The 27,604-nt window shown below is 51.9% G+C and overlaps 1 protein-coding gene across 1 annotated transcript; it reads right to left on the bottom strand.

The window, feature by feature from the left end:
• On the bottom strand, window positions 1-27,399 carry R3HDM2 (R3H domain containing 2). The gene is made up of 23 exons (XM_041474746.1): window positions 27,206-27,399; window positions 25,209-25,250; window positions 24,681-24,767; window positions 24,370-24,496; window positions 23,462-23,540; window positions 22,742-22,801; window positions 22,455-22,594; window positions 22,131-22,249; window positions 20,776-20,871; window positions 19,617-19,648; window positions 16,906-17,138; window positions 12,702-12,847; window positions 9,025-9,114; window positions 7,863-8,105; window positions 6,830-6,956; window positions 6,211-6,446; window positions 5,764-5,918; window positions 4,601-4,701; window positions 3,418-3,587; window positions 3,179-3,323; window positions 2,991-3,091; window positions 2,808-2,892; window positions 1-633 (listed from the first exon to the last, which is right to left on the bottom strand). Exons 1-23 carry the CDS (start codon window positions 27,371-27,373, stop codon window positions 287-289), a joined length of 3,129 nt encoding a protein of 1,042 aa, XP_041330680.1. The 5' UTR covers window positions 27,374-27,399; the 3' UTR covers window positions 1-286.
• Between the last annotated feature and the right edge of the window lie 205 nt (window positions 27,400-27,604).

Here is a 27,604-nt window from a genome sequence, read left to right as displayed (position 1 = left end):
ATCCCCCTCCCCCCCCACCCCCATCAAAATAATAATTTGATTAAATAAAATGTGCAGTGAACATACCAATCAACACCTGTATGTGCGGTCCAACACAGTGCTTAAACAAAACCATAGACACAGGGGAGGGGGGCGGGCACGGGCGTCACTCCAAAAAAAAACAATAATTAAAAAAAAAAAAATCAACTTCTTGTCTCTTAATTATGTTCATATAAATATATCAAGGAAAGAGGGCAAGAGGAAGGGAGGGTGGGAGGAGAAGAGGCCCAGGGGAGTGCCCGGTGCCCTACTGGGAGCTGGCCCGCTCCAGCACCCGCAGGTCGTAGTTCTTTTTGGCCACGCGCAGTTTGAAGCGGCTGAGGGAGTTGTTGAGTCGGAGGGAGGCGTTTTGGGCAGCCAGGGGGCTGGGGAACACGGCCACGATGGTGTATAAGGCAGCGAGGTCACTGTGCCTGCCGTTCTCCGGAGTCCCGCTGTTGTCCCCGCCGCCGCCTCCGTCCCCGCGGCGCCCCTGAGTCTCTTTGAGCCACTGGATTTTGGCACCGGCCATGGCGAGCTGGGTGAAGAGCTTGTCGGCCTCTGTCCGTGTGATGCCCTCGGGCAGGTCTGTCACCTCCAGCACCCGGCCCAGCACTGCAGGGAAGGAGCCGCGTGTCACCAGGTGCCACCGGGCTGGAGCAGCCACCTCTCCTGGGCACAGGAACCAAGCTGCTCCCAGCAGGAATCTATTCTTTGAAGCCACCCAATCTACTCTTTGAAGCCACCCAATCTATTCTTTGAAGCCACCCAATATATTCTTTTAAGCCAGTTATTCTTTTAAGCCCTCCAAACCACCCCTACCTTATCCCCAGCATGCCCCATCCCAATCCCCCCCTGTGCCCACAATGTTGGTTTTGCTTCAGGAGGAGATGTGGGTATTCCCACAGCTGCAGGGACACCAAGTCCTCCTGGTGTCCTTTGGATAGTTCAGGCTTTCCCAGGGGCTCTGTGCTGTTTTCCTACCCCAAACCCTCAGCTAGCAGGACTGGGAGCCAACCCCACGGTGCCACCCTGATCCTGGCAGGGAGAATGGCTGCACCGTGGAGGGTGGTGGCACTGGGTGTGTCCTGTCCTGTGGTACCCAAATCCCTCTGCAGCTCCAGGCTCCAGTTCCTGCCCAGTGGTCCCCAAATCCCTCTGCAGCTCCTGGTTTTGACCTCTGCCCCTGCCCTGTGGCCCCCAAATCCCTCTGCAGCTCCTGGCTCTCCCCTATCCCTGTCCTGTGGTCCCCAAATCCCTCTGCAGCTCCTGGCTCTGAGCTCTGCCCTGTGGTACCAAAATCCTTCTGCAGCTCCAGGCTCCAGTTCCTGCCCAGTGGTCCCCAAATCCCTCTGCAGCTCCTGGTTTTGACCTCTGCTCCTGCCCTGTGGTACCCAAATCCCCCTCTGCAGCCCCAGCCCCTGTCCTGTGGCCCCCAAATCCCTCTGCAGCTCCTGGCTCTGAGCTCTACCCTGTGATACCCAAATTTCTCTGCAGCTCCAGCCCCTGCCCTGTGGCCCCCAAATCCCTCTGCAGCTCCTGGCTCTGAGCTCTACCCCGTGGCACCCAAATCTCTCTGCAGCTCCTGGCTCTGAGCTCTACCCTGTGATACCCAAATTTCTCTGCAGCTCCAGCCCCTGCCCTGTGGCCCCCAAATCCCTCTGGCTCCAGCTCGTGCCCAGTGGTCCCCAAATCTCTCTGCATCTCTTGGCTCTGACCTCTGCCCCTGCCCTGTGGCCCCCAAATCCCTCTGTAGCTCCAGGCTCCAGTTCCTGCCCAGTGGTCCCCAAATCCCTCTGCAGCTCCTGGTTTTGAACTCTGCCCCTGTCCTGTGGCCCCCAAACCCCTCTGCAGCTCCAGCCCCTACCCTTGGTACCCAAACCCCTCTGCAGCTGCAGCCCCTGCCCTTGGTACCCAAATCCCTCTGCAGCTGCAGCCCCTGCCCTTGGTACCCAAATCCCTCTGCAGCTCCTGGCTCCAGCCCTGGCCTGGGCTTAGCAGAGCTGCTGGAGGATTCTTTGCTAATATTAACGTGGCACGTAGGGACCATGCCAGGGGCAGGAGGGGGGAGGCAGCTCTTAAAGGGCCCCTGCAACCAGCTGCGGGTGGTGACACTGAGGTGACATGGGGGACAAGCCTCCAGAGGGTCACTGAGGGCTGCTCCCTCCAAGCTGTGGGTCCCTCTCTTCCCAAGGACCCAGTGGAGACACCCTGGACATGGGTGGAAAGTTTTCACTGGAACCCTCAGCTCTCACAGCCACTCAGAGATCCCAAATCTCAAAAATGAGGCTCTGAAGCTGCAGGCCCCATGGGAAAGGGAGGCATGAGTGGGAAGAGTGACTTGGAAAAGCAGTGGGAGTGAGATCTCAGAGTCTGGACAATCACTTTCTGCTGAGAAAGAGGAATAAAATCCCAGCTCTGCCAGCTCCATCATCTCCACCCTCTAAGAGGCAGGAATAGCACCCAGGTGTCCTCCTCAGAGGTTTTACTCCCTGTTCCCCCACCTCCCCCAGGGCACAGCAGGCTGGGGCTGGATCTGCTGCACCCCCAGCCTGCACCCACCTGGGCTGGGGGGTGTTTGTGGGTGTGGGGAGGAGGGACTGGCAGGAACCACCCTCCAAAGCCAGCACAGGGTTCTGTGGGACGTTGGTGTGGGCAGGCATGGCACCTGGAGTCTCCAACACAGAGTTCTGTGGGATGCTGGTGTGGGCAGGGATGGCACCTGGAATCTCCAACATCCCTTTGTGGGGACATCAGAGGGCTAAAAGAGGCCGGAGGGGGTCACTTGCCTACGTCACTTGTCCCCAGGTCGGTGGACGCCGACTTCAGGGCCTGTCTCTTGTTGCGGTTCCCGTGTTTCATTCCAGTCTGCCCCTTGAAGGAGACAAAGAGCACCGTGTCACCTCAGGGGACATTGTGGCTTTGTGGTGCCCACAGAGGGGCTGGGGAAGGGACACCTGGCCTGGCTGTACCTGGTGTCCTGTGTAGCTGGGCTGGTTGTGGAGCAGCGGCGGGGGACACAGGGACAGGTTGTACTGCAGAGGTTGGCCCAGCAGCGAGTACCTCCCATCACCTGCACAAGGAGCCCGAATTTGTGGGGTTCCCAGGAAAAAATCCCACATTCCCAACCCTGGGCTGTCCCCACAGGCCTCTCCCTTACCTTGTGCTGGGCCCATGGGCCTGGGGAACTGTGTGAGGACGGGGAGGGGGCTCAGCCCCGTGCACACGCTGTTGAGGTTGGTGACGGGCGACGGCGTCGGGGACTGCGTGGGGGACGTGATGGGGCTGTTCAGCTGGGTGCTGGCCTGGGGGAGGGACAGTGTCAGACACCCCCAGGGCTTGTGACCCCCCAAGCCATCACCCAGCCCACCCCAAAGGCCTCCCAGTCCCTCCCAGTACCTGAGCACTGGTGTCGGGGTTGTAGAGGTCTCCTGGCTTCTGTCCCCGCTGCTCCAGGCTGTAGTACTTACAGTGGCTCCACTGCACCACGGGGGGGTTCTGGGGGGCCTGGGGGCCGTTGGGGACATTCAGCTGCATCACCACCACACCAGGGCCTGATGGGGACACGCCTGGGGACAGACATAGGTGTGTAAGGCCAAGGCTGTGCTGCTGTGGGACACAGGGCACCTGCCTGACCCTGCCACTGCACGGCCTTCCCCACAGTCCCACTCTGGACTCTCTCCTCTGCCACTCATGATTTTTCCAGGCTGGAAAAACCCTACCAGGACCCTCTGGGGACTCTTCTCTAATAGCAAAGGTTACATCTGGCAGTGATGATGTTTAATCCAGGAGAAATGGGAGAACAGGGGCCAAGCTGAGGGATGGCAGCTCAGAGACCGCTCTGAACATCTCCACAAAACTCCAGGCAAAGGCTTCAAGCACAGATCCAGGTCCAGAACCCTCAGCTCAGATCCTGCAGCTCACCAGGTCCTGACCTCCATCATCCCAGCTCAGATCCTGCAGCTCACCAGACCCAGATCTCCATCATCCCAGCTCAACTTCTGTTCCAGCTCACCAAGCCCAACCTCCATCATCCCAGTTCAGATCCTGCAGCTCACCAAGCCCACACCTCCATCATCCCAGGCCCAACCTCCATCACCCCAGCTCAGATCCTGCAGCTCACCAAGCCCAGACCTCCATCATCCCAGGCCCAACCTCCATCACCCCAGCTCAGATCCTGCAGCTCACCAAGCCCACACCTCCATCATCCCAGGCTCACACCTCCATCATCCCAGTTCAGATCCTGCAGCTCACCAAGCCCACACCTCCATCATCCCAGGCCCAACCTCCATCACCCCAGCTCAGACCCTGCTCCAGCTCACTCCCAGCAGCTGTGACAGGCAGCAGGAATCCCCAACCTCCCCATCTGCAGTTCTTTCCCTCTCTCACCAATCTCAGCCCACCCATCTCCCTCCACCCCCTGCCCACCCTGGCAGGGAGATGCCACATCCTGATCATGCCCAGCCTGAGGAATCCCCTTGCCCTGGAGCTGCCAGACTTGGCTGTGAAGTGGCAGCTCCAGAGCCCGTGATCCAAAGGCTGATCCCACCTGTGGAGTGGATGCCAGCCTTGCCCCTGGTACCTGAATACTGCTGCTGCATCTGGGGGGGGCTGCAGGGCGCCGGGGACTGCGGCATCTGGTACTGCTCGGAGCCAGGAGGCTGCAGGAACCCCACGGATGGGCTGTGGAGCACAGAGGGCTCAGGTGAGCATGGGCATGGGGAGGAAGAGCTGGGGCATCTGCACGGGTTATTCCCAGCTGTTATTGTCACTGCTTTTAATGAAAGGATGGGGCTGGTTTTGGGCTAAGAATGATTTATTGTCCGGATAAACATCAGCCTCAGAGGCTGTGAGGTTTTAGAGGAGCAAGCTGTCGGCCATAGCTCAGAGTAGTCACAAGTTTCTTTGCTACAAGGTAATACAGAACTTTCTAAACTAATAAAAAGTTGCTACAGGGTTTATTTTGTTTTTCTAACCTATCAGCTTTACCCACTACTGCTGCACTGTGGATACTTTTGTCTCATGGGCTTCTAACTCACATTCACACAGATGCTTCTGTTGTAACTTTTAAACTCTTGGCTTATTCTATACAACCACACCCCTACATTTATATAAACCCCTCATCACCTTATCAATACAGTTTCCTACATTATAAACCCCTCATCACCTTATCAATACAGTTTCCTACATTATAAACCCTTCACCAACTTATCAATACAGTTTCTTACATTATAAACCCCTCACCACTTTATCAATGCAATTTCTCACTTATTTAAGGCATATTCTTACTTACAACTATAGAAACATAAATGTATGATTTTCCTCCTCAATGTCTGTGTGTTGGATTTTTACACCAATCCCAGCTTCTCCCAGGGCTGCAGATCAAACCCTGCTGTGCCTTTGGAAGTTTCTGTTTTTCTGATTCCCACAGCCAGCTCTCTCTTTTCTGGGATGGCTGAACACACAGGAGCCTCTGCAGAGGGCTGGGCACACAGGACAGGGCTGGGCACACAGAGCTTGACCCACTGGTGGTCAGGAAGCCCTGACCAAGGCAGCCAGGGATGGACAAGCTCAGGGAGGAGCAGCACTTGTGGCACCCACGGGAGCAGGATCATCATGGAACCACCAAACAGAATCCCAGAATCTCCCAACCCACAAGGATCCTTCACTCCTGGCCTTGACAGGACACCCCCAAAACCCCCACTGTGGGCACAGTGGGCACAGCCAGAGCTGCCAGAGCTTCACCTGGTGCCATTCTGCTGGGCAGTGGGGATGACACTGTAGTAGATGGGGACCCCTCCAGCCTGGAGCCCCCCCTGCACAGACTGGCTGGCTGGCACGAGCACTGGCTGCTGGAAGGGCTGCTGGACCACGTTCTGGGACTCACTGGCCATGGGAACCTGGGCAGGGAGGAAAGCAGCAGGTAACAGAGCCCAAGAAGACACCAGCAGGGTGAAGAGACCCCAGGTGGTTTATTTCTTACAGCCCAGAGCAACCTCCCCAAGGCACAATCCCTCCCAGAGATTCTCCCAGCCCTCCTGCTCCAGATGTGTCCCACAAATCCCCACACGGATGTGCCCTCCCCACCCCCAGGTGGAGCAAATCCCCACCTCTGGCTCCATCCCTTGGGCACATCCTGCCCAGGCAGGGCCCCCTCCCAGCACCCCAGGCTGGGCAGCAGCAGATGCTCACCTGGTACGAAGGCAGTGGTGTGTACTGGACCATCAGACCTTGCATCTGGCTGCCCATCCCACTCCTCTGGCTGCTGAGGAGCCCGGGGGGCTGTGCCTGCTGCACCCCCATCACGTTCTGCATCTGGCCCCCCATGTTGTTCCTCTGGCTGTTGAGGAGCCCGGGGGGCTGAGCCTGCTGCACCCCCACCACACCTTGGTATGTTTGCTGCTGGTTGGACATCATTGGCTGTAAACCTGCCAGAACAGGGTTTCAATGGAGTAACTTCCCAGTTGGACACGGGAAACAAACCCAGATTTAAAATTTAGGGAATTAAATCCTGCCTCTACCCCCACATACCACTGAAGAGTGGGGAAAGGACTTCCCTTAGAGCATATCTAAGGGAAGCTCCTGGCTTTAAATTCCTCTGGCAGCCCTTCAGTGGGGCTTAAATCCATCTCATCCCCTTCCCAGGAAGCTCAGAGGAGAGGGAGGGGAAGGACACATCCCAACTTCCCAGCCCAGAGTGGGAGATGGGCAAGAGTGACACGGCCCCAGACAGCTCAGGGGAGATCTTTGGAGCCAACAAAAGCAGCAGGAAAGGGAAAGCTGCCCCCCTGCCCCCTTTGCACCCCCTTACCTGGCTGCTGGGACTGCTGGGGGAGCTGCTGTGGGCGCTGGGAGCTGTAGGCCACTGGGTGACTGAGGGGTCGGTATTGCTGGCTGGAGTTCGGGTACTGCCCGGGGGGGTAGTAAGAAACCTGAATCTATCAGGGGCAAGAAAACCCAGTGGTGAGAACACAGGAGGGAGCAGGATCAAGAAAGCTGGTCCCCCAGGACCAGTTTTCTCTCTCACCTGGCCTGGCTTCTGCTGAAGGGAACCACCCAGGGCTTTGGCTCCTCGGGGAACCCTTCCCGAGCCTGTCCCAGCACAGCAGTGCAAGAGCACAGCAGGCACAACTCTCCTCACAGCTCAGGGGACAATCCTAGAGGTCATAAAACCCTGCAGGACCCCAAAGAGAGCTTAGAGGTGTCAGCCCTGAGTCCCTCCCCACTGCTGAGAGCCAGGAGTGGCCTGGGGGGTCCCAGGAAGGAGCCTTGTGGGCTCAGAGGGACACGGGGATCACCCTGTGCCTAACAGGGGAGTGTGAGACCCTCAGCCTGGACCCCTGAGGGTGGATCCATCACCAACTAGCAGCAGAAAAAGATGGACCCCTGGTCTGCCAGCTCTGGGGATGTCTGTTACCATCATATTTTCTGAAAAATCTCTTTGCCCAGGATTCTTCTCCTGGGAAGCTGAGAAGCCTCAGAAAAAAATGAAAACAATAATTATCTGATTTGCTTCTCCTGTGTTTTTCTGCTTTGGAATATGGTTTGGACAGGTGCATGTTTAATTAGTTTCATGTGAATTGTTTTGACTTGATAACCAATCACAGTCAGGCTGTGTCAGGACTCTGGAAGAAATCACGAATTTTTCATTATCATTCTTTGTAGCCTTCTGTCTGTATCCTTTAGTATAGTATTCTTTAATATAATACAAAATCATAATATAAATGATTATAAATTATAAAAAATTATATAAATTAGCCTTCTAAGAACACAGAATCAGACTCATCAATTTCCTTCCTTCAACAGGAACAGAAACTCCCACAGATGTCCCCTCGTGTCCTTACTTGCTGGGGAGGCTGAATGTAGCCCTGGGGCTGCAGCACCTGCTGAGTGGGGGCTGTGTGCCCCGAGGCAGAGTAGCTGGAGGTGGGAATGGGCTGCCCAGGGCTTGCCATGATGAATCCTGTCTGCTGAGGGTGCTGGGAGATGAGGGATGACTGGAACATCGCCGAGGAAGGGTCCGGAGCTTCCGTCGAGCCCTGGCGGCTGAGGCTGATCTGCCCAAAGGGGCTGCTGAGCTCGTCGGCCTGGAGCAGGGGGAGGAGGAGGATGGAGGAGGATGACACGTGGGACAGGAGCAGTAGGACACAGCCCTGCTGGTAAATGCAGATCCCTGCTCTGGGAGAAACCCCCCACCCCACAAAAAGGCCCCCCACACAAGAGCCACAGAGCCAGAGCAGGACAGGGGGACATGCGAGCTGAGGGGGCCAAATGCTCAGCAGATGTTGGGGACACGTGGGGTCCCACGCAGGCAGGGGTGACTCCAGCCCAGCTGCCACATCCCATGGGCGACACCATTCCCAAAAGATCCCTGTGGTGACAACATAAGGGCTTGGCTGAGCCCACAGGGCAACCACAGCCCCCAGCACGGAGCACAGGCACTGCTGGGGAGCTCCGGGCTTGCAATTTGCTCTTCCCAGGCTCTTCCCAAGGCCACCAGTCCAGCAGTGGTGGTCTCATGGCCTCAAGCATCTGCTGGGGAGCTCTGGGCTTGCAATTTGCTCTTCCCAAGGCCACAACTCCAGCAGTGGTGGTCTCATGGCCTCAAGCATCTGCTGGGGAGCTCTGGGCTTAGAATTTGTTCTTCCCAGGCTCTTCCCAAGGCCAGCAGTCCAGCAGTGGTGGCCCTGTGGCCTCAAGAATTGCTGGGGAGCTCTGGGCTTGCAATTTGCTCTTTCCAGGCTCTTCCCAGGCTCTTTCCAGCAGTGGTGGCCCCATGGCCTCAGGCATTGCTGGGGAGCTCTGGGCTTGCAATTTGCTCTTTCCAGGCTCTTCCCAGGCTCTTTCCAGCAGTGGTGGCCCCGTGGCCTCAGGCATGGCAGAGCTCCGTGAATCCCAACCCCAGGGGTCGGTTTTTTGGGACATACCTGATCAGCACAAGCTCACACAACACAAACACAGCACAGAGCACAACAGACAGTGCAGAAGAGGAACTGGGGTTTATACCAGGTTGTACTGCTGGGGTGGAGAGACTGGCAAGAGGACTTGGGGGCAGGAGCTTGGAGAGTACGGAACGGGCTGCAGCGCCGGGACCGGCTACGACCAGCAGAGAAGGGAATGGAGAGAGATCAGGGGAAGGAAGGGAGAGGAAAAGGAAGGAAAAGGAAGGAAAAGGAAGGAAAAGGAAGGAAAAGGAAGGAAAAGGAAGGAAAAGGAAGGAAAAGGAAGGAGGAAAAGGGAGGAGGAAGGAAAAGGAAGGAAAAGGAAGGAAAAGGAAGGAAAAGGAAGGATGAAGGAGGAAAAGGGAGGAAAAGGAAGGAGGAAAAGGGAGGAAAAGGGAGGAAAAGGAGGAAGGAAGGAAGGAAGGAAGGAAGGAAGGAAGGAAGGAAGGAAGGAAGGAAGGAAGGAAGGAAGGAAGGAAGGAAGGAAGGAAGGAAGGAGAGAAAGAAGGAACAACAAGGTTAGTCAAGTGAGCCAACTGCAAACACAGAGGGGCGCTGCAGGGAGTTGGGAAGCACAGAAACCATTCCAGGGCAGCATCCATCCCATCAGGCACAGCCCAGCCAGAGGCTCTGAGAGCTGGGGAGGGGTGACCTGCCCCAGAGCAGCTCCTGCCTGGCAGGAAGGGTGACACGAGTTCACCAGGGCAGGCAGCAGCACCAGAGCCACGTCTCCCAGCACTGCCCTCGCGTCTCTCCTGTTTCCAGCATTCCCTACAGTGCTCCTTGGCCATTCCTGCACACTCACCTTGACAGGGATCCCTGCTTTGTCACCTGGAGCACTCTGTGCAGCCCCTCACTAAAACCCACACCCCGTGCTTGGGGCACCAATGGTCAGTGCTGGATGGGGGGGGCTGATGCTTTGATTTAATCTTTGGTGACATAGAAGGGACATGAACATGGGCATGGTGCATTTGCAGACCCTTCACCAACACTCAAACAACCTGAAATCAGTTTTTCCATGCCCTAAACCCTTGGATGAGACAGCAGAAGATACAAACTGAAACCTCAACACAACCCAGTGATCCTGCACGAGATCCCACCCAGGGACTCTGCTATTCCAGCTCCAGACAGACACCCCAGCTCATTCCTTGAGGCTCAGAATCCCCCACAAACAGATCCACAACCCTGGAGCCACTGCAGGGCCCCAGAACTAGCAGCTCCCCCTTCTCCTGCAGCTGGGAACAGCCAGCAAGGAGCTGCTCCTGTTACCTGCACTAAAAGCTTTTCCAGGAGGTTCTTCCCTCCTCTCAGTCCAACCTAGTGAAAACATGAGAATCATGGAACAGCCCAGCTTGGAAGGGACCTAAGAACACCTGGTCCAACTTTTCATGGGGAAGGGAGCCTCGGTATGATTACCCAGCACCCTGTTGCATTTTGAAGCCCTCCAGTGTAACTCCAGCAGCTGTAGGGTGGGTCCAAGGTGGTGCCAGAGGATCCCTACAGAGCCCCTGAGCAGGATGTGATCCAGCAGCAGTGTGGTGGCACAGGGAGGTGCCAGGGATACCCCCACACCACATGAATTTGCCCCCCAAACCCCACACTGGGATGGTTCCCACCCCATCCATCCCCACTCCTGCAGCAGGGCAGGGCTGGGCTGGGGGTGGGCACAGCCTCAGGAGCAGAACAAATGCACAGAAATGTCATCCAGGGGAGATTCCTGGAGGGTTCCAGCCCTGGGAACAGGGCTCTGGGACATGGAACAGGGCTGGGCTGGGGGTGGGCAGGAGCAGAAGTGGTGCACAGAAATGTCACCCAGGGGAGATTCCTGGAGGGTTCCAGCCCTGGGAACAGGGCTCTGGGACATGGAACATCCCTTGGCTTTAATTCAGGGAGGAGAGCACACGTGGTGCTGCCCCAGGACTCCAGAACACCAACCCTGGGGAGCTCAAATCCAACACCTCAGGCTGGTCCTGAGGGGAACTGCTTTTTTCACTCATCCAAGGGTTACAGATCCTTTTCCAGAGATGCTGCTGGCCCAGCAGAGCTGGGAATTCTGTGGGATATCCCACAGGATCCCTCAGGCACAGCACCCCATCCATCCCCACTCCTGCAGCAGGACAGGGCTGGGCTGGGGGTGGGCAGGAGCAGAAGTGGTGCACAGAAATGTCACCCAGGGGAGATTCCTGGAGGGTTCCAGCCCTGGAACATCCCTTGGCTTTAATTCAGGCAGGGATGGTCTGGAAAGCACACCTGGTGCTGCTCCAGGACTCCAGAACACCAACCCTGGGGAGCTCAAATCCAACACCTCAGGCTGGTCCTGAGGGGAACTGCTTTTTTCACTCATCCAAGGGTTACAGATCCTTTTCCAGAGATGCTGCTGGCCCAGCAGAGCTGGGAATTCTGTGGGATATCCCACAGGATCCCTCAGGCACAGCACAGCCCAACCTTCTCCTGCTCTGCCACAGGTGTGAGCCCAGAGCACCCAGAGCACCAAAGAAATTTTTATCATGCAAGAGAGAGAGAGAGAGAGGTAGGAAATGAATTCACAGAGAGTTCTCAAAATCTTACAGAGATGATGGAAGACATGGAGGAAGGTTCTGAATTAAGACCTTGGAACGGGAGAGACTTTTTTTGAGCAATGAATCACAATTGCTATCAGATATAACTCATGCCTTTTGAACAGACTGGACTTTCAGAGCATTAAAAATTGCTGTGTTGTGAAAAATGTGTGTGAAAAATGCATATTATATGATTGGCTCTTTGCAAATATTAAAATGAATACTACATGTGTTATGTTGTATTAATTTTGTAGTACTGTATTAATCCTTTTTAATACAGTTTTTAAGCTACAGCATAATATTGAAATAGAAACTACGTGATGTAAGATACTTTTTGTAACTAGCTCAAGAAATGGGTAAGATAACCAAGAAATTCTTCACATAGAGATAAGAACAAACAGATAAAAAGATCCCAAAAGAAGAATTAGTGCCTCTTTATCAGGAAGAACCAGATTCCTTCCAGACTTCTAGGAGCCAAATAAATCGATTTACAAATGGGGAGGGGGAGAGAAATTAAGCAGAAGATGTCATTTGTTTGAAAAGAATGTTTGCATCATGTATGGGATATATGAATGTGCAACAGGTTATTGCTTCTAAGGGTTAATCCTTTGTTAGCCAGCCATGCTTTTTGGGGGCTTAGTGCCCCCAAAAAGTGTCCATAATTCTTTGCTTTTATTGTCCTTTATTGTCCTAACTCTGATTGTCCAAATTCTTATTGCTCTAATTTTTATTATATTGTATTGAATTATTTTATTACTATTAAACTTCTAAAATTTCAACACAAGTGATTGGTGTTTTTCACATCTAGCAATGCTTAATGCCAGCAAAAAAGCAGAATTACTTCTTCAGCAAAAAAGCTGAATTACTTTCAGCTTTTTTTTAGCTGAAAGTAATTAAAAAAATTAGACAAACTTTGAGTTGTGATCTAAATCTCTCCTGCTTAAATTAGAGGAAAATGAAGGAAAAGGAAGAAGGGAAAGGGAGGAAAAGGAAGAAGGAAAAGGGAGGAAAGAAGGGGACACCAAACCTGGAACAGAGAGAGAGGCACAGAGGGCTGGGAGCCAGGAGAAAAGGGAAGGGCACGGATATGAGAATTTATGGATCATGTTAACCAAGTTAAGCAAGTCATAGAAAATAAGCAGATATATTCTAGTAAAGCTATAAAATTCCCCCCAAAACTCACCTGGGACATCATGGGGCTGCTCATGGCCGGCTGCTGCTGGGCTGGGGGCAGCCCGGGGGGCTGCGGGGCCGTGCAGGGCAGGAGGCCACGGCTGGCCTGGGAGGATGGGGACTGGCTGCAGGACTCAGGGGCACCCAGCACCAAGCCTGGAACAGAGAAACAGGCACAGAGGGCTGGGATCCAGGAGAAAAGCAGCAGGGGAGAAAAGGGGAGGGCAGGTATAGGATGCATCTGACTCCATTGATTCAGAATGATGAACAATTAAACTTTATTAAACTATATTATATCACACTAATACTATATTATATCTGTTCCAAACCTGAAACAGAGAGAAAGGCACAGAGGGCTGGGATCCAGGAGAAAAGGGGAGGGCATGGATAGGATGCATCTGACTGCATTGATTCCGAATGCTGAATGATTGCTATATTGTATTGTATTGTATTGTAATGTATTGTATTGTATTGTATTGTATTAAGGACTCAGGGGCACCTAGCACCAAACCTGGAACAGAGAAACAGGCACACAGGGCTGGGATCCAGGAGAAAAGCAGCAGGGAACAGGTCACAGAGCAGGGGAGAAAAGGGGAGGGCAGGTATAGGATGCATCAGACTCCACTGATTCAGAATGCTGAACAATTGCTGTATTATACCATACCATAGTATATTTTACCATATAATGTCATCATATCATATCATATCTATCATATTATATTATATTAAGGCCTCAGGAACACCTAGCACCAAGCCTGGAACAGAGAGAGAGGCACAGAGGGCTGGGATCCAGGAGAAAAGAGGAGGGCAGGTATAGGATGCATCTGATTCCATTGATTCAGAATGATGAACAATTGCTATATTATACCATACCATATTATATTTTACCATATCATATCATCATATCATATACTATTTTACATATTATATTGTACTATATCATATTATATCTATCATATTATATTACATTAAGGCCTCAGGGACACCCAGCACCAAGCCTGGAACAGAGAAATAGGGACAGAGGGCTGGGATCCAGGAGAAAAGGGGAGGGCATGGATAGGATGCATCTGACTGCGTTAATTCCGAATGCTGAATGATTGCTATATTGTATTGTATTGTATTGTATTGCAATGTATTGTATTGTAATGTATTGTAATGTATTGTATTAAGGACTCAGGGGCACCCAGCACCAAACCTGGAACAGAGAAACAGGCACAGAGGGCTGGGATCCAGGAGAAAAGCAGCAGGGAACAGGTCACAGAGCAGGGGAGAAAAGGGGAGGGCAGGTATAGGATGCATCAGACTCCACTGATTCAGAATGCTGAACAATTGCTGTATTATACCATACCATAGTATATTTTACCATATAATGTCATCATATCATATCATATCTATCATATTATATTATATTAAGGCCTCAGGAACACCTAGCACCAAGCCTGGAACAGAGAGAGAGGCACAGAGGGCTGGGATCCAGGAGAAAAGAGGAGGGCAGGTATAGGATGCATCTGATTCCATTGATTCAGAATGATGAGCAATTGCTATATTACATTATATTATATTATATTGTATTGTATTATATTATATTATGGATTCAGGGGCACTTAGCACCAAGCCTGGAACAGAGAAACAGGCACACAGGGCTGGGATCCAGGAGAAAAGCAGCAGGGGAGAAAAGGGGAGGGCAGGTATAGGATGCATCTGACTCCATTGATTCAGAATGATGAACAATTAAACTTTATTAAACTATATTATATCACACTAATACTATATTATATCTGTTCCAAACCTGAAACAGAGAGAAAGGCACAGAGGGCTGGGATCCAGGAGAAAAGGGGAGGGCATGGATAGGATGCATCTGACTGCATTGATTCCGAATGGTGAACGATTGCTATATTACATTATATTATACTGTATTATATTGTATTGTATTATATTATATTATATTAAGGCCTCAGGGGCACCTAGCACCAAGCCTGGAACAGAGAAACAGGCACACAGGGCTGGGATCCAGGAGAAAAGCAGCAGGGAACAGGTCACAGAGCAGGGGAGAAAACAGGAGGGCATTTATCCCACATTTCCACAGCTGATCCCCAGGGATTGTGCTGAGGAGCTCTGGCAGCAGCCACACGCTGCAAAGGAGGGAATATTCCACTGCCAGCTGCTCAGGGACTGGATGGGAAAAGAGCCCCTGTGTCCCAAGCACTTCCACCCCCATGGAATAAACATGAGGATAAGGAAGAAGGTGGGCTTGGTGGTTTTTTCCCCTCAAGTGACAATTCCTTTGCATTTTTTTCCCTTTTCTCCCAAGATCTTTCTAATCACTTGTCATTACATAAAGCCTGGATAGCAACTGCTCTGATCCCAGGGGGGACCTGGAGGGAAAATTACAGGAAGAGCCAAAAAGCAGCTTCTCTTTCACACTCTGGGACAGGTCTCCAAGTGCTCCCAGCACTCCATGAATCACTCCTGGAGGTGGCTGCAACTCCCAGAGTGAGCCCAGGGCTGGGGATGGGAACAGGATCCCAGGAGGCACCGTGGGCACCTCCAAACTGGGAGATGAAGGTGTGGATTCAAAGCCAGGCTGTGCACTGGGATCCAGCCCTGAAAGGATTCTTGTTATTGCCTACAAGCACCAATCTGCCTCTCCTGCCCATAAAAATGATGATCCCAAGGGTTTGGGACCTGCTGCTGAGCAGTGGGAGCAGAGGACAGTGGGATAACACCAGGTTCAGCTCACTACCCCACACAGCTACCCCACAGCTCCTCAGGGGATAAAAAATGAGAGCAAAACCTGGGCTGCCTCCTCCACAAACACCTCTCAGGTGTTTCAACTAAGCAGCTGGTTGAAAATAAAGGATTCTGCTGCTCCCTGAGCGAGGGGAGGTGTCCTGGATGTGCCCACCCAGCACACACATCCCTTGGGAAGCTGCTGCCAGAACAGGCCGCCTGTGGAACATCCTGTGGTACCTGGATGGCCAAGGAAGGACTGAGCTGAAGCAGCAGAGACACCTGGGATCCTAATTCCCTTTGGCTTCAGCCAAATTCCCCATGGCTCCCAGCAGCTCTGGAGCTCAAGGCTGATGTTTGCTCCCAGTTCAGTGAATCACTGAGAGAACATCGTGGGCAGGTCCCAGTTACAGAGGGTTTGACAAGGTGACTGCATGTCTGATGAGACTAATGGGTGACACTTTTCTTGTCCTTGGAAAGGAAGACGCAGTGCCAGGAGGTTCATCCTGAGGATCATCAGGGTTGGGAGAGATTTTGGGAGCAGAAGGGAATGGCAACACAACATGGGGAACAGCAGAGGAGAGAAAACAACACAACCTGGGAGTTTGAGCTGCAGGGGCTGGGAGCAAACTCTGTCCTTGGCCCCAGCTAGCTCTGCTGAAGGGATGGGAGAGGTGATGGTGAGTTCTGAAGAAGTGGGTGATGAACCAGGTGACACAACCAGATGGCACAGCCATGCCAGGGTACTGAGATCCTGGTGCCACCCGTGCCCTGTTTTAACCAGAGCATCACAAACCCCAGTTCCCCAACCCTAAACCTGTCTGCCAGGTGTCCTTTGGCAGAGAAAGAGCTCCAGTTCCTCAGCCCAAAATCTGTCAGTCCTGGTGACAGACTGGAGACAATCAGGTGTCCTTGGCAGAGAAAGAGCTCCATTTCCCCAACCCTACACCTGTCTGCCAGGTGCCCTCTGTCAGGTAAAGAGCTCCAGTTCCCCAACACAAATCAGTGTGCCAGGTGCCCTCTGTCAGTTAAAGAGCTCCATTTCCCCAACCCAAATCAGTGTGCCAGGTGCCCTTTGTCAGTTAAAGAGCTCCATTTCCCCAACCCCAATCAGTGTGCCAGGTGCCCTCTGTCAGTTAAAGAGCTCCATTTCCCCAACCCCAATCAGTGTGCCAGGTGCCCTTTGTCAGGTAAAGAGCTCCATTTCCCCAACCCCAATCAGTGTGCCAGGTGCCCTTTGTCAGGTAAAGAGCTCCATTTCCCCAACCCAAATCAGTGTGCCAGGTGCCCTCTGTCAGTTAAAGAACTCCATTTCCCCAACCCAAATCAGTGTGCCAGGTGCCCTTTGTCAGTTAAAGAGCTCCAGTTCCCCAACCCCAATCAGTGTGCCAGGTGCCCTCTGTCAGTTAAAGAGCTCCATTTCCCCAACCCAAATCAGTGTGCCAGGTGCCCTTTGGCACCTGCCTGGCAGCAGCAGCCCGTACCTGCCCGTGAGGTCCTGCTGGCAGTGCTGCCCTTGCTGCTCCCGATGCTGTCCCCCCGGGTGAGGATGGAGATGCCACTGAAGCTGCTGGCTTTGGTGACAGGTGGCCTCAGGCTGCGGATGGAGCCGTCCGAGTCCGTGCTGCTCCAGGGCCGCGGCTCCAGGGATTTGATCTCGCTCTCGGTGCTGCTCTGGCGGCTGCCCGAGGCCCGGCTCAGCCCCTCCCTGTTGCCCCTGCAGAGAGCAGAGGAGTCAAACTGGGCTCCAGGGAAGGGACAGTGGCAGAGCTGCTGGTTCTGCACCAGTATAGCCAGTGCAGATCTCTTCCCCAGCCTGGAACAGACCCCAGCAGGCTCAGAAAAACATCTCTTCCCCAGCTTGGAAGAGACCCCAGCAGGGTCACAGAAAGATCTCCTGGAAGAGACCTCAGCTATGTCACAAGAAGATCTCCTCCCCAGCCTGGAACAAACCCCAGCAGGGTCAGCCTCTCCCTGTTGCCCCTGCAGAGAGCAGAGGAGTCAAACTGGGCTCCAGGGAAGGGACAGTGGCAGAGCTGCTGGTGCTGCACCAGTACAGCCAGTGTAGATCTCTTCCCCAGCTTGGAAGAGACCCCAGCAGGGTCAGAAAAAGATCTGGAAGAGACCCCAGCAGGGTCAGAAAAAGATCTCTTCTCCAGCCTGGAACAGACCCCAGCAGGCTCAGGAAAACATCTCTTCCTCAGCCTGGAAGAGACCCCAGCAAGGTCAGAGAAAAAATCTCTTCCCCAGCCTGGAACAGACCCCAGCAGGGTCACAAAAAGCTCTCTTCCCCAGCCTGGAAGACACCCCAGCAGGTTTAGAAAAAAGGTGCTGAAGACCTTCTCATGTCAGAACAGGGAGCTTTTAGAGGCCTGGAGACAAGGCTGATGGAGATCTTGGAGACCACTTCCTGCTGAGGATTTCTGCCCAGCTGGGTCTGTTTGCCCAAAGCTGTGGCTGCCCCATCCCTGGAAGTGTCCAAGGCCAGGCTGGAAGGGGCTTGGAGCAACCTGGGAGAGTGGAAGGTGTCTCTGCCCAAGGCAGGGAGGTGGAAAGGGATGAGTTTTAAAGTCCCTTGCAACCCAAACCCGAATTCCAGGATCCTGGGATGTTGCTACTCCCAGATCTGTGGAGTACTGACCACCCTGCCTTAGCCCAGGCCACTCTGGCCACAGCAGGACTTTTTGGGATGTCCCCAAGCAGTGAGCCTGGTCCACCAGCCCAGCTGGGAATGGCTTTCCCTGAGGAGGGATGGTGAGGAAGAGCTGCTGAGCACAAAAAGGAGCTCCTGAGGTGATGTCCTGGGATGCTGGGAGCATGTGAGAGCCAAAAATGCATCTATTGGAAAGCAGAACAATGGTCATTGAGCTCAAAATGGTGCTGAGACCTCTCCCCTCTCTCATCCAGAGGAACCCCAAAGCAGATGAACTGAGCTCCTCAGGGCCTGGACACCCTGAGGAGAGGGACACCTTCTCAGGGAAGCTCCCAGAGCTGCAGCTGCATCAGCAATGAGGTTTTTGCTCCATTTTTGGGGAGTTTTACTCCAACCCACAGATGTGAAACCTGTCCTTGCTGTCCTGAATGCAGGCAGACCCCAGGACACAGCCCCTGTGACTGCATTTTCCAGGACAGCAGGAGAGGGACAAAGCTGCTCCTGCCTGCCTCAGAAAAAGGAGGCTTGGAAGGAGCCCTTGAAGTGATGGCCTGGGATGCTGAGAGCATGTGAGAGCCAAAAATGCATCTCTTAGAAAGCAGAACAATGGTTATTGAGCTCAAAATGGTGCTGAGACCTCTCCCTCTCTCATCCAGGGAAACCCCAAACCAGATTGGGCCTGGGCACCACAGCCAGGGAAGCTCCCAAAGCTGCAGCCACATCAGCAATGGGATTTTTTCTCCATTTTGGGGGAGTTTTACTCCAACCCCACAGATGTGAAACCTGTCCTTGCTGTCCTGAATGCAGGCAGACCCCAGGACACAGCCCCTGTGACTGCATTTTCCAGGACAGCAGGAGAGGGACAAAGCTGCTCCTGCCTGCCTCAGATCCTCCTGTCCTGTCCCACACAGAGCTGCAGCATCTCCAGAGCTTTGGCTGGGAGAGCAGAGCGCAGCAGGGATGAGGCTGTGTCCCTTTTCACCCCATTCTTTGTCCCCAAACCTCAGGGCCAGGTGACTCAGCCTCACTCCAGCCCTTTCATCCACGGGAAAAGTGTTTAACAAGAAAATGCTGCTCAAACATGTTCCCAGTGCCCTCAGCAGCTCCTGTGGCTCAGATGGAGCCTGAGACACTTCATTGTCACTGTTAAGTCACCCAGCCTTGATAATCAGGGATTAGGGACAACCCTGCCTGATCCTAATGCTATCCTGGCACTGCAAGGGCAGGGATTTCCCATCCTTTTGGGGAATGGTTTGAAAACTGCTGGAATTCCTCCCTGCTGGAATTCCTCCCCTTCCCACCTTCCTTTTTAATAGATGAATCAGCCAAAAAAGGACTCGAAATTGAAAGAAAACACCTTCAGTGACTGCACAAGCAGCTGTGCACGGGGGGATTCAGCACAAAGAAATCCCCACAAATCTGCCTCTGCCTGTGAGAGCTACAAGCAAAGCATTCTGTGGAGAGTGTGAAGAGGGGAAAGCAGCATTTTAGAGTCATGCAGGGCTTTGGTGGCACTGCCAGGGGCTGCAGGGCAGCACTCACCTGCTGTCTGTGAGGTATCCGTTCTGGCCAGACTGGGAGCAGGAACGTGCAGATGGAGAGGAAAGAAAAAGGACACTTAGAAACTGTGAAAAAACAAACCCAGGGGATTCCAAAGGGTGGGGCTGGCACACAGAGTGTGCTGAGGTGTGGTGCTGAGGCTCCTGCACACCAGCTCCCTGTGGATCTCCATCCAGGCCCTTTCCTTATCCCTGAGATCTCTCAAATCTGAGTTTTCAGCTCCCTCCTCCACTGAGGCAGCTTTGATGGTACCTCTGTCCATGTGACAACCAAGGCCAGGCATAAAAAGGGGGTTTATGTCCTAAATGCAGCATTTGGAGCATTTGGGAAGGCCCAAATCCCTCCTGGGAATGCCCAGTTCCCCCTAGGAAGGCCTAAATTCCTCCTGGGAATGCCCAAAGTCCTCCTGGGATGGAACAAAGTCCTCTTGGAAAGGTCTAAATTCCTCCTGGGAATGCCCAAATCCCTCCTAGAAAGGCCTAAATTCCTCCTGGGAATGCCCAATTCCTCCTAGGAAGGCCTAAATTCCTCCTGGAAATGCCCAACTCCTCCTAGGAAGGCTTACATTTCTCCTGGGAAAACCCAAATTCCTCCTGGGAAGGCTTAAATTCCTCCTTGGAAGGATGAAATTCCTCCTGGGAATGGCCAAATTCTCCTGGGAATACCAAATTCCCCCTAGGAATGCCCAAATCCCTCCTGGGAATGCCCAATTCCTCCTGGGAATGCCCAAATTCCTCCTGGGAAGGCAGAGCCCTGCACTGCTGTGTCAGGAGGTGGAAGCTGCAGCAAGAAGAAACTGGGAGATGCAGCTGCTGCTTCCTTTGGGGCAGGAAATGGTTTTCTGATCACTCCAAAAATGTTCCTGCATAAAGTTATAATCTTTTGGGCAGCAGGGAGCAGGACTGCATCCATTCCTCCCTGAAATTTTAGGGAAGGAGGAGACTGAGGCTGCAGGCGTGACTCCTCCACCCCAGAACCTCAAATGTCTTTGCTGGCAGCTGGAACACACTGCCACATCCCCAAAATTCTGGGAAATTGGTAGAAAAGGCAACAAGATCTGACCTCTTGGCATATTGAAGGCCAGTTTGTGGCCCAAAGCTCCAGGAGGATCCTGGCAGGTGAGTGAGTGATCCAAACTTACCTCCCGTGCAAATATCCGCTCCCTGACCCGCTGATATTCCTCCTCTCGCTCTTCTATGGATTTGCTCCTTCTCCCATCCTGCAAGGGGAGTCTGATCTGAAGGGACAAACACAGCTCAGGGGTCAGCAGGTGCCAGCAGGAGCAGTCAGCTGCTGGCAGTTTTGGGTGGGATGTGGATTAGGTGGCCTCTGCCTCTGAACCTACCTTGGAGACACCTGAGGGCAGGGATGAACCTGCCAGAAGTGCCAGGATGGTCATTCCTGGTCATTCCCAAGAACAACCACCCTGCCTGAGCTCTGCCTGAGCCACAGATCAGGAAAATCACCCTGGTCCCAGGGGGAAAAGCTAAAAGTCACTCTTTGGAGCAGTTGCCAACACTCCTGCTGCCTCGTGGATTCAGTGCTGCACCCCTGAGTGCCACCAAAGGGAACCAAAAACTGGGAATGACTACAATGAGCAGCTTCTCATCCTGTTAAGTTTCCTTAAACTCAGAAACAGGTCCCACAGCACATGGGTGATGTGACTCTGGGTTTAGATGGGGAAAAATTCCTCCCTGGGAGGGTGGGCAGGCCCTGGCACAGGGTGCCCAGAGCAGCTGTGGTTGCCCCACCCCTGGAAGTGCCCAAGGCCAGGTTGAACAGGGCTTGGGGCAACTTGGGATGGTGGAAAGTGTCCCTGTCCATGGCAGGGGTGGAACTGGATGAGCTTTAAGGTCTTTTCCAACCCCAACCATTCCATGTTTCTATGAAGGTGGGAGCTACAAGACCCTGAGATCCCTGGGGAAGGGCAGCAAGCCCCAGCAAGAGAGAGGGGAAAGCAACACTCAGCTGAGGGCCTGAGTGTTGAAAACTGCTGGAATTCCTCCCTGCTGGAATTCCTCTCATTCCCACACTCCTTTTTAATTGATGAATCAGCCAAAAAAGGATTCAAAATTCACGTTGCAAAGAAAACACCTTCAGCAACTCAGCATTCAGCAGGGATTCAGAATGACATGGCACGAAATAAATCACACAGAAATCCCTACAAATCTGCCTCTGTCTGTGAGAGGTACAAGCAAAGCACTCAGCTGAGGGGTATTCCCAAAGAAACCTTGGCAAAAGGCTCCACCTTAAAACCTGGCCTAGCCCCCAGCTGGTTTTAGGGAATGGAGAGGTGCAGCCACAAAACCCACAGCAATTCTTCATCCATTTCCATAATATTTGGAAAACCTTTCATGAAATTCAGATGCTGCTGCTTGGGTGAGGTTGGAGCTTCTATTAAATGAAACACAGGAGAAATTTGGAGTTGTTCTTGCTTTGTGACCAGGCAAATCTGACTGTGCCAAAGGCTGCAGATGCCCCCCTGCCACCCCTCACCTGGTTATCATCCCGATCCATGCTGGTGTCATCTCGTTTCAGGATAAACCTCTGAGGGAATTCTGCGTTCTTCTCATCCTTGATGTGCTCAGAGAACCAGAAAGGGGAAGAGGAAGGAAAATGAAAAAGGGAAAGGGGAAGGGAAAGAAGAAGGGAAAGGGAAAGGGAAAAAGGAAAAGGAAGGAGAAGAAGAAAGGGAAGAAGAAGAGGAAGAAGGGGAAGAAAAAGGGGAAGGGGAAGGAAAAAGGGGAAAGGAAAAAGGGAAAGGGGAAGAGGAAGGGACAGAAGAAGGGGAAGGAAAAAGGGAAGGAGAAGGAGCTTACATTCGTGTGTTACTGGTCTTGTTGATGATGACAGCCTTCCCAGTCTGGTCCACGTTGTGATCCATCCCGAAATACGCCGCGACGCGGTGCAGCAGCATCCGGTGGTACGAGGTCATCTGGGGGAACTTCTTGAACTGATTGCTGGGGACAGGGGACAGGGTTGGAGTTCCAAGTGGTGTCAGGATGTACAGGAGAACAGTCTCCTCACCTTGCTCCCCTGGGAGCACAAATTCCTAAATCTCCACTTAAAAACTTCCTGTGCTTGACACGAACTCGGTGATCACTTACTTGTTATCACTAATGAACTCCAGAATCTCCTGTTCCAACTTGAGCAGCATCATTCTATCCCTGTCAGGAAAAAAAAGAAAGATAGGAAAAGGCCACTTTAGGGACAGTGGAACTGCTTTCCCTGCTGCCAAGCCCTGTCCTGCAGCAGAATAAGCCACAGGAGGAGGTGACACCTGATTTCACAGAGAATGGGCTAAAAAACTCCCTGCTTTTCAAATATACTACACTGAAGAGCAGATTTTTTCCAGTTTAAGGTTGTTTTGCTAATAATGCTTGGCTTTGGAAAGCCTGAATCTCTGCTCTGCTGGAAGCTCCACTGCTGGAGGCTCCAACTTTGCTATTCCCTTGCCAGCCTTTCCCTCAATCCCACTGATTATTCCCACAGCAGCTCCTTTACAGCCTGACACTTGAAAACCATTTCTAGAAAAGGATTTAAGGCAATCAAAATGATTTCTTTGCATTCAAACAAATTATTTGTCCTTCTCTCTTCACATCACACACACAATTCCACATTTGGAATTAAACAGGATATAAAACTACAGTTGTGCTTTTAGTTTCTACATTGTCCCAGCTCTGGTAACTCTTGGAATTCCAAAGAGGAAAACACAAAAACATTTGCAGGTGTTGTCTGGAGGTGCTGCAATCCCTCAGGATACAGGAATGCCCACAGACAGGGACACACAGAGCCCTCAGGGAGTTGTTTTACTGCCCATGACCTACCGTGGGTTTTTTTTCAGTGTATTTACTAAAAATTCATGCAAATCTATTCCAGTGGAGTCTGTATATTCCTGGCTGGAATCTGAAAAAAACAACAATGGCAGCAGAACAAATTAACAAACCACTGAGACAGCATGGAGGGAAGGAAAAAGAGGGAAAAAAAGGGGAAAGGAAAGGAAAGGAAAGGATTTATGGGATGGGATCCCTGGGATGGGATGGGATCTATGGGATGGGGATGAGTGTGGGTCAACCTGAAGAGAAGCACCCAGGGAGACCTTGGAGCCCCCTCCAGTGCCTCATTTTTTGTACTAATAAATATTTTACCTATTAAATAAACAATTTTTTCCACTTCTCTTCCAAAAAAAAAAAAAATCTTTTCCCCAAACCAATTTTAAAAAACCACTTAAATTTACTTAACAAAAAAAAAACCAAACCTTTAAAAATTTTTCTCCCAAAATTACCCTAAACCAAAACAAAAACAATTTCTGGGGACTCCAGGAGAGCTGGAGATGGAGGGGAATGGGGACTTGGGACAAGAGATGGAGGGACAGAACACAGGGAATGGCTTCTCACTGCCAGAGGGCAGGCATGGATGGGATTTTGGGAAGAAATCCTCCCCTGTGAGGATGGGCAGGCCCTGGAATGGATTTCCCAGAGGATGCCCCTGGATCCCTGGCAGTGCCCAGGGCCAGGTTTAGGAGCAGCCTGGCACAGTGGAAGGTGTCCCTGCCATGGCACTGGATGGATTTTAAGGTCATTTCCCACCCAAACCAGGATTCCCTGATGTCACCAACCCCACAATCCTGCACAGCAGCAGAGCCACCCAAGCTCCTGTCCCACACCTGCCCCACCTTCCAGAAGGTTCCCAGAGCAGGTGAGCAGCACCTGCCCCGTTCAAAGCAGCACCTGACCTCGAGAGAGCATCTTCCTTGGTGTTTTTTCTTTGTTCTTGTCTTTTTCTTCTTTCTCCACCCCATCTTTCGTGGATTTCTCCTCTTCCTTGTCAGAGGGGCAGCTCACGTGCAGCTGGATGATGTCCTGGGGTGGAACAAAGGAGGTTGGAGTCCCTCAGAGCCCAGGAAGGTCTCAATCAGCTCTTGTGGGAATTTTTTGGCTCCCCAAGGCACAAGAGAGCAAGGCATGGATCATTTCTAGAAAAACTTAAGATTTTTAAGAACTTAAGGGCTTCCACACTCCAAAATTTGTCTCATTCTGGGCCTACCTGAGACTCCAGCAGCCCATCCACGAAGGGGCCTGAGGATTCCTCACACACAGCCAAACTCCTGACCAGTTTAAGCTTTGAGTTAGACTGAAAAAGGTAAAAAAAAAAGGGGAGTGGTTACAACACCTCAGCTAAAATTCACACTTGAATTCCTGCAGCTGCATTCCCAAGGCACTGCTGCAGCCATTCCCAATTAAATTCCCAATTAAGCTGCCCAATAAGAGGGATATTCTCCTCAATATATAAATACACAATGACTTGGAATCCCTGAACAATGAGTTATTTTATTTTTTCAGCCTTTAAAGCAAATTTTAGGTGGGAAATTCCCTGCTTTGATCCCTGTCCTCACTGACTTCCAGCCAGAGGAATTCCAGCCTTTATCCTGTCAGAAAGGACCACATGGAAATCCCTGTCCTGAAGCATCATCTGCTTTTCCAGGGACAGGAAAGGATCAGGAGCAGCACCCTAGGGCTGGGATCAGGAATCAGAAGAGCCCAAAGGAAATTGGGATGGCAGCAGAGCTCCTACCTTGGCTCTTTTCCTGGCGTGTCCGTGACTCGATGTTCGCTTCTGTGGAGAGAGAAAAGGGAAGAAACTTAACCTGGGAGTTCTCTGCCATTCCTGGGACACAAAAAGGGATCATGACAGAGATGCTGCTGCTGTCTGGAGAGACACCCAGTACTGTATTAGCAAGGTGCCCTGATGAAGGAAGGAATGATGAACTGACTCCATGTTCTCAGAAGGTTAATTTATTATTTTATGATACTATATTATATTAAAGAACACTAAACTATACTAAAGAATACAGAAAGGATACTTACAGAATGCTAAAAAGATAATAATGAAAACTTGTGACTCTCTCCAGAGCCCTGACACAGCTTGACATTGATTGGCCAATAAATCAAAATAATTCACAGTAGGAACCAATGAAACAATCACCTGTGGGAAAACAATCTCCAAACACATTCCAAAGCAGCAAAACACAGGAGAAGCAAATGAGATAAAATTGTTTTCTTTTCTCTCCGAGACTTCTCAGCTTCCCAGGAGAAGAATCCTGGGCAAAGGGATTTTTCAGAAAATATAAATGTGACAACCAAGCTTCTGGTGGCTGGACCTGGACTTGGCTGAGAAGGATTTGAGGAGGTGTCCCAAATTGCAAGGCAATGTGTATTTTATTTGCCATTTGTAAGAGGTTGGGCAGTTATCTGCTGCTCATGGGGCAGTTTTATTTATCTCTTCCACAACCAATTCTCCCAACAGGAGGGCATGTGGCCCTGGGAATGTGCATGCCTGGTCGAGTGCCACCTCGCAAAGAGGGAGGGGACACAAAGTTGTTTTCTCCCACTGGAGTCAGGGAGATGGTGTGGTAGCAATCATTTGAAATCTAGAAACACCACTGTAGGTTTTTCTCTGAATAAAATGTTTCCTGAAATCTCCCCCACTCCATTCCAAAGTGCCCAGTCAGCCTCTCCCTGCACAGCTCCAGTGTCACTGTCATATTTTCTGGAAAAATCCTCTTTGCCCAGGATTCTTCTCCTGGGAAGCTGAGAAGCCTCAGAGAAAAAGGAAAACAATAATTATCTCATTTGCTTCTCCTGTGTTTTGCTCCTTTGGAATGTGTTTGGAGATTTTTATCCAACAGGTGATTGTTTCATTGGGTTTCTGATGTGAATTGTTTTGACTCTTTGGCCAATCAATGTCAAGCTGTGTCGGACTCTGGAGAGAGTCACGAGTTTTCATTATTATATTTTTAACGTTCTGTAAGTATCCCTTCTGTATTTTTAGCATAGTAATATAATATAATATAATATAATATAATATAATATAATATATAATACAATGTAATATCATAAAATAATAAATTAGCCTTCTGAAAACATGAAGTCAGATTCATCATTCCTTCCTCCCTCTGGGAACCCCACAAACTCAACACCCCAGGCCTGGCCATGCAGCTGGGAGCACATCTGGCAGATGTGCCAGCCCACAGCTGGAATGGCAGCAGCACCCAGCAGGCAGCTGAGGGTGAGAACTGCTTCAAGCTCCACCAGGAGCCACAAGCACAGGTGGCAGGAGAGCAGAGCAGCAGGAATGAGTCCCAGCAGCCTCTAATGATGCTTTTTTGCATTTCTTGAAATGAAATCCCAAAACATTCCCGTCCTATTTTTAACCGAAGCGAAGCAATAGTCAAGCAGCATTCCTGAAATCAAGCTCTCCCTGGATGCCTTCCCTTGACATGAAGTCATTAACTCATCCTCAGATCAAAGAAAGGAGCAAGAGGGAGGTGACAGCCCTGGCACCAGAACCTGGGCACAGAGCACGAGTGTCCCCCAGGGAATATTTCAGTTATTCCACTCCCAGGCTCAGGGAGTATTTCAACCACTCTGGCCAGGAGAGATTCAGCTGAAGAGGAAGGGAGCAGCCTGCATAGCGTGGAGTCCCTGTGGGGAAGGGGACACAGGCTCTGGATGCTTTGGGGAGGGATGGGAAGCAGCAGGTGAGGTCCAGCTCTCCCTGCCCACACTCACCTGAGACTCCTGGCGCACGCTGACCTCCTCCCCGCCGTCCTTCTCCACCTCCTCCTTGCTTGGTGACCTGGATACATATTTGGTTTTGTTCACAGATTCCTCAACCACCTTTTTTTCTGATTCCTTCATAATTTCCAGGGACTCCTGTGCCGTGTTGCTGTTGGACATCTTCAGAGCCCTCCGACGCAGCGACGGGCACCTGCAGGACAAGGGACAGCTCAGGGGCTGCACAGAGCTTCTCTCTGCACACAAACTCTGCCACACACAGGCTGGAATTCCCTTGGAGCCCACCTTGTGCCCACAGATCCCAAACCAAGCCCTGGGATCAAGCCTGCCCACCCTGGGTGCAGCCCCAGCTCGAGGGTGCCTGGCAGGAGCTCCGTGGTTCCCACCAGGATT

This window comes from Pyrgilauda ruficollis, unplaced genomic scaffold, assembly GCF_017590135.1.
Source record: "Pyrgilauda ruficollis isolate IOZ18807 unplaced genomic scaffold, ASM1759013v1 scaffold338, whole genome shotgun sequence".
Lineage (NCBI taxonomy): Eukaryota > Metazoa > Chordata > Aves > Passeriformes > Passeridae > Pyrgilauda > Pyrgilauda ruficollis.
This window is presented reverse-complemented; position numbering and strand designations above follow the sequence as displayed.